Source organism: Helicoverpa armigera, chromosome 5 (genome assembly GCF_030705265.1).
Source record: "Helicoverpa armigera isolate CAAS_96S chromosome 5, ASM3070526v1, whole genome shotgun sequence".
In the NCBI taxonomy this organism is placed as follows: Eukaryota; Metazoa; Arthropoda; class Insecta; order Lepidoptera; family Noctuidae; genus Helicoverpa; species Helicoverpa armigera.
In genome coordinates, this window is record NC_087124.1 from 10,839,849 (window position 1) to 10,852,790 (window position 12,942).

At 36.1% G+C, this 12,942-nt stretch overlaps 1 protein-coding gene across 1 annotated transcript in view; it reads left to right on the forward strand.

The window, feature by feature from the left end:
- The window catches only part of LOC110382546 (rab GTPase-activating protein 1-like), a 32,934-nt gene that overhangs the window by 2,557 nt on the left and 17,435 nt on the right, over positions 1 to 12,942 (forward strand). Inside the window, exons 4-6 of the mRNA XM_064034631.1 lie at positions 6,476 to 6,605; positions 7,100 to 7,286; positions 8,974 to 9,173. Of these exons, the coding sequence (XP_063890701.1) occupies positions 6,476 to 6,605; positions 7,100 to 7,286; positions 8,974 to 9,173 (517 nt within the window). The remainder of the gene's footprint in view (positions 1 to 6,475; positions 6,606 to 7,099; positions 7,287 to 8,973; positions 9,174 to 12,942) is intronic.

The window sequence follows — 12,942 nt, forward strand, 5'->3', positions numbered from 1 at the left end:
CTATTTGATACTCGAATATAGCTCTTAATCCTGAACCGAGGAAGTCTTATTTGCTTTGTCTCAAGGTCCAGTGATTGTTATATTCTTTAGGATTCACTTTGAATGACATAACTTAGGCTCTTTGTATATTTTGCGTGGGCCTTGAGTATAATGTGTCCTAGAAAATATATGCAATATTATTTAAATAGTTGCAGTTAGAATTCACAAAGGTTTATTTCTCGTTATGTTTGCTTTGCGTATTTTAGTTCTCTAGCTTCTCAGTTTTAAGGCGATTCTTGCTTAGCCGCAGCACACAGGTTACAATATATTTAAGATACCCAAGTTACGCTCATGACGATTTTAACGCATAAACGATGGCATACTCTTTGGTTATTCCATCCTTCAAAATCCTTTGACTTTGCTATGCTCAATCTTGATCCCATAAAATCGATCTTTCCTCACTTTAGCTTTTTAAATCATTGTTCATTCTATTCAATAAAGGTATTTTTTGTCGTCTGTAGAATATATTTTTGGATCATTTTCAGACGTGACTCGATTATTCAGTACAAAAGATTAGGCAAAAAGGTGTGCTCCGTATCTTATTTTATCGAATTGTTACATCTGCAATGACAATTATTATTGAACAATGATTTGTAATTTTATAACACTTTAGAGATTAGGTATATTGATTTATCGTTAATTTGTGTCAATATGCACACCTACAAGAATGCATAAATAATGCTTGACTGCCTTGGTAGACTCCACGTACTTTTCGCAAACAAATTATCGTATTTTCTTGTTTATAAGAAAAATGTTTATCTTGAAAACTTGACAAAATTTGTAAAAAAAAAATCCTAACTTTCTTTTCTTTTAACAAAATACTGCAGTATTGCAGTATTGAGTACGTACATCATAATTAAAGTTTCTAGAAGAACTATTGAACCTCATAAGGCAGGAGGTTAATATCTAACGCGATCCTGTTATGCTATGCGGTGTGTTTTGGAGAGCAGAGCACGTAAAGCTCCCGATTCTGCGTGATCTTTCTCCAGTAGAGTCGGATTTCCGTCCCAGAGTGATAGAATATACAGAGCAACTGCGTTTGATCGCACAATAGTGCTTATGTCCTGACTGAACTCTAGAATAGCCGCAATGGCCGAAATCAGACTGTCTGGACGTCACTATAAACTCTTATCAGATTAAAATCTCAGACGTATGTTCTTACATCAATTCCGTCACAATGAACCTATCAAAAGATCGTTTACGTACGAGCATAAGCCCATATCGAATTAAAAGCGTTAAAATAAAACTGCAATAAAGGTTACGTACGGCCCTCGTCATAAACGGATTGTTAAAATGCAGTATAAGTCTAACGAACTCCGATGCGATAGTGCGAGCCATAACGTGTACTATTGAGTTTATTTGACCGTAAAACTTGTATGTAGGACACCAATTCCCGCGGTAAATTGGTTGACGCGGCCGACGGATCAAGTTTATTCTGAACCCTGAGTAAACTTCGCCTTGACTAGCGCGAATGCAACAGTGAATTAAATTATTGGGATAAAGTATGTTGGTAAGTTCGTATTTGTTAATTACCATGATAAATATGATATTCTCCTTATTTTGATAGTAACTTATTTAAAATTACTTCTCCATTGAAATAACTCCCAGATGTGTCCTCCCTTTACACACGTGTTAATGTTCAACTGACTCCCAAAAAGGAGGGGATTCCCAACTAACATTCACAAAAAATTGATAAAGAAATAACGTGCACTAAGTTCTGGGAAATAACGTGGGGAGAGGGAAGACATTCAAGAAACTACCTACTGATGTGTCTTTGTCCTAGTTTTCGTGGAAGTTGGGAGTTAGGTCTGGAAATTTGAAAGAATGATAATTATTAAATTATAATTTAGGATATAAAATATGTTATGCACAACCACTTGCACAATTTTTTTCAGATTTACAGAAAGGGAATTCTAATTTGACGCACCCGTAAAGTTCGAAATTGTGTATATTCGTGACCTAAAATGCTACGTGGCAAAAATTTTTGTGAGACCTAATTTACACCGGGTCACCTTTTTCCACCTTGAGTGTCTTTGAAACTCCAGTCAATATGGGTTCAAGACGATTGAAGTGTTTGGGTTTTGATAACAGAAAATCCCCTGTAACCAATATTCTTCAATTATATTTATTTTTATTTATAAAATACATATTTGCGTTGTGTCATATTCTCAGTAATCGGCAGGCATAAGATATATGGTGCGATGGCCCCATTACTGACAGTTAAGTATGGAAATTAAAAAAGATGTAATAAAACCTTTAGGTAGAATATATTTTAAGTAAAGGCATGGAAATTGCCAAAACCACGTTACTTCCTACGTTTATTTGATCGACTCTAGTAAAGTAATTATTGCTTTATCGGCCACCGATAAAATAATGTTTAATTACCCATTAAATGTTATGTGTGATCGTAGACTTACGTAACGTTCCTAATCGTGGTTCAGGTTAAATGTGGACCAAGTGCCTATTAGCGCTGCTATCTGCAAACTTCAAATTAAAGATGGGAACACACACACAAAAATTCTCTGTACCTAGGCACTTACTTTCTAGTGAGACAATTTATTTCATACTACATAGTAGAGCTCGCAGATTCATTTCGAGGGAACTACTTCATGTACCGGGATTAAATGTATCCGCTCACAAATACGAGGCTTTCTTTCGGTATAAATAAAGCCAAAATATCCATATGTTGTACTTCCTCACAAAGTTGTATCTCTTGTAGATACAGATTGGAATATAAACAATTCTGAAGAATACTGGTAGAAAAAAAGATATACAGCTGGGAACATAAAATATGCGGCCTTGGTAGCAGGTCTCAACCGGAGGCCTCCAAACATGCTAAAACGTTGATATTTAGCCAAAAAACAAGGCTACACGGTCAGCTACCTTTGCCTTGATTTTTATAATCAGACGTTCGGCAAACACGTAAATGGGCGGTAATTTACGATCTCCCATTTTCGCAGTAATGCTTGAATCTAGTTCGGTGTTATGAATGTCTTTTGTTTTTTTCAAGTACCCCAAAAGAGGGTGCCTAATATTTCTTAGATAACTCTCGTTTTCATAAAAGTCAGGCAGTGTGTTTCTGGCCAGTATTTAAGGCACATTGCAGCTGTTACTAATTGTCCTGCTACGAAGAAATCAAAAAGACAATATTTATTCCCTTCTGAAGTGGATTTGGTCTGCTGAGAGTGAGCATTCATGAGTCAAACTGGCAAATAACTGGGCCACTCCCTGACTCTTGTTATCGTTGTTAATAATTTTTAAATATTTTTTCCTCCACTGCAAGAACATTGCCTATGTAAATGTAAATAAAAAATATAATGGACTTATTTTCTCACGATTGCTCAATGTATCAGAATAATTATAAAGCCTATCTTTAGTAGAGCAGGCTATGTATAAACTGATATAATGATGACTCAATTGTATTAACAATATAATGTTTCATTCAAAGATCTGTGTTTGACAATGTATTCTTTTATCTTTTTAATTCGGTACAGCTGCACTCAATCTTCTGAAGTTCGAGACAATTGGATGATTCTACAATTAAATGTTAATGAATACTAATCTGGCTAACGGAGGTCAAGATTAACAAATCTAAATGCCGGCTCTATTTCGTTCAATAAATAAAAACACATGCAGATCAAGTTGCTCCCACGTGTTGGCTCGACGTCTTATCGTGCACTTATCGCGAAAACAGTTCCGATACATAAAATAAATTTCTTCAAAGTATTAAAACTTTCAGAAGTATTTTTTTATCAGTCATTTGAAACGGTAATATTTATAATTATAGTGATTTCGTCAGTGTGTCCTATGCGTTACAATCGACGGTCGGACGATAATTGTCGCCGGGTTGTTTTGGTTTCCAGTCATTGTGTGTCCATTAAGCTGGTTAACAGCGCCTGGACGGTCAACTCTACGCGTAGCTGTGACTCGGATTACTCCATAAAAATACCTGTTCCTTGTGTCATTAGTGCTGTGACAAGTGCGAAAACCAGTATTACGAAAATAGGTTTTAATATGTGCTGTGTTTGTGACCTTTTGACGATGTAATTCGATAAAGGAGGTTCGGCTTTGTTTACTAAAATTCGGAGGACATGGCAACGATTATCGTGTGTGGGAAGGTAATGATCGATACCTAATTGTATATGCTACTTAACGAATTACAAGAATTTCGTGTTTTATCAATGTTAAATTGGTTTCTCCTATTTATTTCGCGAGTTTTAGTTCCTTCGGTTTTCCCTGTTGTTTCCATAAGCCACAATTAATTTGATATCCTTTATTTGGTATCCAATTAAAATGTCTAACTGTTAAACCAATTCGTAGTAACCTACTATTCGGATTAGCTAGAGAGTCATATGGTCAAGATCAATGTTTCATTGATAGTCGTACTATCAAGATATCAACCACATGTCTGTATGTCTTTCAATATCACAGCTGTCTAATACAGATTATGCTCCTACACATTCAACAATATGTAACCTATATTTAGTATATGAATGTACTCTTTATATGTACACTGCGGTTTGAGAATGATTCATAGGAAGGAATATCAACAGTTTAATATTCGATCCATGGCGAGCACACGTATCAAATGTATTGAAAATTATTTACATTAACATCGAACTTCAAGTATTATTGTTATGTGATTTAGTTATAATATTTTGATCGGTTGAAAGTGAATATTATAGTGTATCATGACGCACACAAACAGATACTCCCAAATAGTTGAGAAGGTATTTGAGAGAATTTATTTTATTTTAATGTACCTATTGTTAATTATTGGTATAGGGAAAGTACAACATGGATAATTAACATAACATTCATAACAAAGACTGCATAAATTAAGTGTTGTTTTATCGTTACCCAGCTTCGAGAACAGGTTCACACAGGTTTTTGATTTTATTAGGAACTTACGTGCCGAGATCCTGATTAAAAGGGTCCCTATGTCCGACTCCTAGTTCTAAGCTAGATACCCATCAATTTTTCAACCTAATCGGTTCAGCCCTTTTGCTGAACAGGTTCATCGTTTCTTTACCGTTCTCCAAGCAATCCTTAAAACTGTTATCATAATACCTAAATAGGTCTTATGCCCTTACTGCCCTCTAGATAACAAGGGTCCCTTAGTCAATAAGTATACGTGCCGATAGAATATTCCTCGAAGGAAATATTTCTATTGTCATACGCCGGAGATTCCTTCGCTGACATTAAATTTCTAGATATTTGCGAAGATATAGCTACTGTTATGTGAAATGCCATTCTGAACATTTAGTCAATTGTCCGAATAGCAATAAAAATAAACGATTGTAATACATTTTGTAATACATTTTAGGTACAATTGTTTTTATGACTGAACATTGTTATTTATTCATTTGTTTATTAATATAATAATGAGTCAATGGTGAAATATATGATGTGCCATCGTAATTTCCTGTATATTGTTAGGAAAACCGGTACCAAGAAAAAAGGAATATAAAATAACTCGTGGATTAAGTTGTATTAGATTTTTGTAAAGACTGTATAGAGAATAAAAGTTATGCTATCTCAAAGGTGTGCTTTAACTTCAAAGCTAACATTGAAAGTGGGCTTGTTCATCCAAATTGATTCAGCTATTTTTGCAGATTAAATGCTACCTGAGTTTTATATCGGTGCAAATATAGTATGCAATCAAAGTACCTTCAACTCAGGTTAATAATCTTGTACCGTCAGCATAAACAACATATAAATGCACTTAAAATACTTACTAACATTACTTTATCTAAACCAATCCAAGTAAAAGAAATAGTCTATATTACCGTGAAAATAATGGCAAAAGGCAATGACCCCGTTGCTTTGTTATCACTCCGTGACCTTTAAGTCTACCCTTAAGCTATTGTTCGAATGTATATTGTTCAGCATTTGTAGTAGCAAGTGTTGAAGGGAGGTTTTAGTAGGTTACGTTACGCTTGTAAGCGGGGTGGTTGGAACTTGTTAATTGTAGTTTTTGGATTCTGGTGTGTGAAGTAAAAAGTGAATTAATTGTGTTATGAAACGGAGTGGAAATGGTTTTGCTCGGTCTGTGCTTGATTACTTCTAGTGTATGTCACTGTTCAGAAGTATATCCTTAATTCTGTGGATTCCTAAAGATGTAATGCAAATGTGATTATTTTTTGTATTTATTATTGTTGCAGTTAAAATAAACTGATATTTGTTACCAATTCTCCAATATCATTTTAAAAATAATATTTTCCTAAGACAAACCACCTCATGCCGTTTCTTCTTCAAAAGGATCCCAATATGTAAACCACACAGTTCACGAGCTTAAGCAAAGAATAATAAAAAAACTATCATCATGACAAAATGGTCACCCATCCACGTACCTACATTGACAAACGTACCTTTCAAGCGGCTGTTAAGCTCCTCAAAAAGTTAATTTCCGACGTTCTTTTCTCTTCTATTCCAGGACTCGTGCCGTCTGGTGGGCGGTTCGAAGTTCTACGAGATGCTAGACAGTGCTACGTCAGCGGACGTGTCCACGCCGTCGCCCACCGAGAAGCACGACCACATGAAGCCTACCGAGAGCGATGACGAAGGTGATTGTCTTTTGTTTATGTTTGTCTAGTCTTTTCCCAAAAATGATGGGGTTGGATTCTAGTCTTACGGGATGCAGCTGAGTACTAGACAGTATAGTGTTCTAGATGAAGCGACTGCCCCTATATTTCGTCAATAATGATAGCATAAACTGTCTTGTTTGTAAATCTTTAAAATATGTATTGTGGTTTAATATTTTGGTAAAAATATGGGTATGAAAGTGCAGTAATCCGGCAGTGATAAATCCTCTTTACGTGTCTTGCCTATATTTAATTTGGAACCACCATTTTTTACGTGGAGACACTACCTGTCTTACCTCTACAACCCAGTTACCTAATTTTATTATATCCTATTATAAGAAGCTAGGCTCTACAGCTCTTGAGAACCAATATAGAAGGATTCACTACCAATAGTTCCAACTTTGTACAAAAATTGAAAACTAAGGCTATAAAACAGTATTACCATCATCCCCCCATATTTACTGAAATCCAACCAGTTTCAGACGTAGACCAAGAGTGCACGGTGTTCAGCGGAGTCAGTTACTTGGGCGCTCAGAACATATCCGACCCGAAATCCGAGAGTGACATACAACGCATCATGAAGGAGCTCAGCTCTATGCCTGAGAGTAGGGATGGGATCGCCGTATCGATATCGATACCTGTGTGCTCTCAAGGACTTGTCGTGTAAGTATGTTTGATGTTCAGTTCAGTATATATGTTACGGGTAAAGCTAGAAGTTGGAGTAAACCTAGGTTTACGCGGGTTGACTTAGTATTACCCAGGCTTCTTGGGTAAAGTCCGAATAATAAGTAAAATAAATTTTACATTCGGGGTTTACCCATGCTCACCTAGGTCTACCCAAGTCTGACTGGGTAATGTTAGGTGTTGCGTAATTTTCGAGCCCGTGGCGTTACTCTAAAAAGGTTTAATTGCAAAACAGAATGTGCCACAAAGAAGTGTTCATGCAAAGCTGCAGGAAAATTGAGCAATTTTAAATGTCACAGCAGTTTATCTTGCTCAAATAAATAATTTCAATTTGAACAACACCGACCGTTATTAGTTTTTTTCTATTAAAGCTATTAAGTTTATGCTCTTCAAGCGATTACGATAGCTTGTATATGTTTTTTTAAATTATAAATGTTTAAAATGATCTTGGATTTTCATTTCACTAATTAATTACACAAATTTTTAACATTACCCAGTCAGAGTTGGGTAGACTTAGGTGAGCATGGGTAAACCCCGAATTAAAATGTATTTTACTTATTATTCGGACTTTACCCAAGAAGCTTGGGTAATACTAAGTCAACCCGGGTAAACCTAGGTTTACTCCACCTTCTAGCATTACCCGTAACATATACATGAACCGAAATCCGAGAGTGACATACAACGCATCATGAATGAGCTCAGCTCTATGCCTGAGAGTAGGGATGGGATTGCCGTATTGATATCTGTATGCTCTCAAGGACTTGTCGTGTAAGTATATTTGATATTCAGTTCAGAATATATCGCACCCGAAATCCAAGAGTGACATACAACGCATCATGAAGGAGCTCAGCTCTATGCCTGAGAGTAGGGATGGGATTGCCGTATCGATATCAATACCTGTGTGCTCACAAGGACTTGTCGTGTAAGTATATTTGATGTTCAGTTCAGTATATACATGAACCGAAATCCGAGAGTGACATACAACGCATCATGAATGAGCTCAGCTCTATGCCTGAGAGTAGGGATGGGATCGCCGTATCGATATCGATACCTGTGTGCTCACAAGGACTTGTCGTGTAAGTATGTTTGAAGTTCAGTTTATCTTGTTAGGCAGATGCTTGCAAATATAAGGAGCGGTTCGCTTGCGATATGTTGATTGCTAATATTTGAATACTTATTAAATAAACTTGTCGATAAGGTACCCCTTTTGTAAATATGTAATCGATATTACATTCATAAAATGTTATTTCAACTTGACAATGGAACACATAAATTTTTTGTTAGAAGCACTCAACAACCCTTCGTTAATGAGTGAATTATCTAGCCTTATCAACAATAAGTATGAATTACTGAACAATCATGTATTGTTCAAAAAAAAGCTAGACAATTGTAATAATTCACTATTTGTCAAGTTGTAAATTTGACCCACCTAGTCATTTAAATCATCTGTATTAACATAATAAAGGGTTTTATTTGTTTTTTTATACCCTGAAGGAACATAGGCTATGTTTCATCCCGGCAGTAGTTCCAACGGCCCACTAGTTAAAACAGCGGAAAAACGACTTGCAGCAGCTAAAATCCTTTGGTCTTACTACAAAAAAGTTAAACAGACGTTAACACGCTTAAAAAAAAAATATGGAGGATTAATCACAAATTCCATCCCCAGGTTATACCAAGCCGACAGCAACAGCGTGATGACTCGCTACGCAGTGAACCGCATCTCGTTCTACGCTCGCGGCGCCGCCGGCTCCCCGGTAGCGTCGTGCTTCGCCTTCACCTGGTCCCATGGAGAAACTAAGGAGTCTGCCGTCTATAGGTGCCATGTGTTCCGCTGTCACATCGCTGAGGCTGTCAATCAAGTGTCAAGTAAGTGTCTTATCTATATTTCATCCCTATATCATACCAGCATAGAGAGTTATGACCCGCTACGCAGTAAACGCACCTGGTCTCATGAAGTAACTTAGGAGTCTGCCGTCTATAGGTGCCATGTGTTCCGCTGTCACATCGCTGAGGCTGTTAATCAGGTGTCAAGTAAGTGTTTCCGAGATATTTTTAGTATACTTAGATAAGTAACGTTTTTCTTATAGAGGTGGTAAAAGGGTGCAGTGCGACAACAAAAAAGCTGATGATGATGAACATTAACAGTTTTCAGAAACAACGCAGAAAGTAGGAAACAAGCTCTTTAGAAATTACCATCAGACTACTTCATCACCTATTTTATGTGTAGTCGGAAGCCAGGAAGTCAGAAACTAGTCTTACCAAGGGGTATCAGATTGCCTTCGTAAATGGGTTGAGAGCATCATAGGCAGAGTCTCTATGTAAGACATTGGCAGTCGGCATAATTCAGACTGGAAGACGACCCCAAAATAGTTTGAAAAGGCTAGGCACATGATGTCAGTTAGTCAGTTACCTATTGTTCTCATGATTTAAAATTCCTGTTGGAGACTATAATGTTACTGACTGTTTGAAGACAGGAACTGTCGCTAGTTAAACCAAATTTAGTAATTGTGGTGAACTCAACACTGCATATTTTACTAAGGTTCAATTTTAATGTCCCAAAATCGTGCAAGTTTTGAAAATCAGGTAAATGCAGTTAATTTTGAGAAAACATATCTAAAAACCAGTCGTCACTTTGGTTTGGTGACAAATGTTGACCACACCAATCTTTAACATACTTAAATCATTCGAATTTCAAAATCATATTATCCTCCATTTAACAGAGAAAACGCATGAGTTTAAAATTGGCAAAACAAATTCACGTGTATGTCATTCCACTTATAACGATTTGTTTTCATCACGGAATAAGAAATATGATCAGAGATACTATAATGCAGGTAGGTCATGCACCTTCTAGGTCAAATACGTAGGTACTGGCATGACTAAAACGATCAGTTACGTAAACATTGAACTAACGACATTTGAGACTGAGATATCTGTCAACAATTTTTGGTACCTATTACAATTAAAAAGGGGCGGTTAGCAAAGCAATGTTCCTCCTACCCCGATCCCCGCATTTTGGCACGCAGCTTTCTTAGAAGATATTCCCTTATGGCATATCCGCTAGTCATTTTGTTATCCATGGTTTGTGATGGATGTTATTTACCATATATTAGTGGTAGCCTTCTAAATAATTGTGCACCAGTTCTCATTTGTTACTGACTCGAGATACACGTATTTTTTGCTGTGATAAAAATATTAATTATTATGTCGTATGTTTTTAATTAAACTGTGTCAGCTGACTTTGTTTGTTTTGGTGTTATCATGAGTGAAAGTTGTGTGTTGTGACTTGATTAGATATTCTGTAAGTTATTTTGGTCTTAAATGTTATTAACTAAAAGTGTAGCTCTCATTCTCTGATTCTCAAATCTGTGTTATGTGATAGAATCTTTCAAATTATTTTTTTGTTAGCGAGCTAAGTAGTTAGTTTAACCTGTTGAATAATTTAAATGTACGTAATAGGAAACTAATTTTGGGTCCGCTTGAAGTTATGTCTATTAAAATGTATCCCCTTGGAATTAAGTACAACCGTTGTGAAAAGTTTCTCAGTTATACATTTCACATTGAACCTCCATAGACCATGCTTATTACAATCACAAATAAGAAAATACTACCAAGGAGGTTTACCTACATCTGACTAACCAGTACATACTTGTATTTCCTATTTTGTTATGTAAAGTGGGTGCATGCGGTACTAACAAAATGTCAACAGTATACAATTATCTTTTGATGTTATGCGTAGAGAGATAGGTATTCCAAACAAAAACAAAATAGTTTTTTGAATCACAGAAGTAATTGTTATTAAGATTTTAAGCATAGTTTAACAAGTGACACACGTATGGTAAAAGTAGCGATTTGTGAATTAATAGATAAAACGTATAATATGTATATCATCATCCTCCGAGCCTTTTCCCAAACTATGTTGGGGTCGGCTTCCAGTCTAACCGGATTCAGGTGAGTACCAGTGCTTTACAAGAAGCGACTGCCTATCTGACCTCCTCAACCCAGTTACTCGTTCAACCCGATACCCCTTGGTTAGACTGGTGTCAGACTTACTGGCTTCTGACTACCCGTAACGACTGCCAAAGATGTTCAAAGACAGCCGGGACCTACAGTTTAACGTGCCATCCGAAACACAACGTATAATATGTATGATATAATTGAAAAGAGAAAATAATAAAGTTTTTTAAATTGCCATGTTTTGATTAAAATTGTACAATGTTGGCCAGAAAATTTGGGTCAGTTACAAAACTCTGCATTTAATATTCTCCCGCGTAAAAGGTTTAACAGCTACACAGACGGTTGAATGCTCTTAACATTAATGAGATTACCGTCTCGCCTAAACGCTCTATACATAAACTTGTCTTAAGCTTGGGTTTCCTAGGAAAGCGGTGCCGTCATATAGCGGCCGTCTTATTACGGACGCAAATAGACGGTCGTCTTTACGGTGATGACATGTGGAAAGTTCCACGGCCGTTTTAACACACCGTCATGAACTTTTTGTTAGTTGTATCATACTTACTAACCTGTTTTATTTAATATTTCTCAAATTTCACAACACCAATTCGGTTTTAGTTGACTTTTCTATAATCTTTACTTTTATGTTAGATATTGCCTTCGTGGTTTCGAACGAAATCTATTAAAATTTCGTCGTCCTCGCTGCTCCAAGAGTTGTAACAAATTTTTGACGTTGTTCCGAAAAAAAAACACAAATACGTATTAAAAAAGCTTCACCGCTTTCAATAAAACGTTCACCAAACTATCTGACACCGTCAAGACGGCCGTCATGCAAATGGCGGCACCGCTTTTTGAAGTTACGGCGTCAGTTACCGCTCTCTAGGAAACCGCCCCATTTTGTTTACATAGACAACGTTCTGGTGATGTCTTTCACCGCTGTATTACGGTCGCTATATGACGGCACCGCTTTCCTAGGAAACCAAAGCTTTAGAGACTGTCTACTTACGGCAAACAGTGTACGGTACTTACAATATAAACATATGCTTAAGATAATTTTACAAGTCATGTAATTGCTTAGTAACATATAATTTGAATATTAAACTGTTGGTGTGGTTGCGTTTTAAAGGGGGTCCGTTTTTTTGCTAGGCAGTGTAATTGTAATGTTAATTGTGGTTTAACCAAGTGGTTTTTAGGAGGAGTTTCGAGTTAATTTTAACTAGATTAGATTGTGTGTTTTTTAGAACGAATCTTGTAAAGAGCAATTAATCTTAGGACAATTAATTAGTTATATGTATAATATCGATTTTATCGTAAAATATTAGAATGAAAGTATTAGAACAGATAGAAAGGAAATATACCTAGTTCGACTTTATAAAAAAAAGCCGCACTGCGTCTTGTTCTAAAAATAACAGATACACAAATACTTCCTGAGTACACTCTAATGACAGCAAGAATTTTATCTTGTTCTGATAACAGAGTGATTCATTATATCTTCTAGAGTCTGTCGTGGCGTTGCCCTCCTGTGTTGGCCAAAACAAGTTTACCTTTTTTGCTCAATTTAAAAATAAATTCACTGCACAGGTGTTCAATAAATTGAGTTGATTAAAAAAAAATCTGTTTATCTTAATAGGATTTGATCATTTTAATAGTTTGTAATATTTAAATAGTATAGACTTTATTT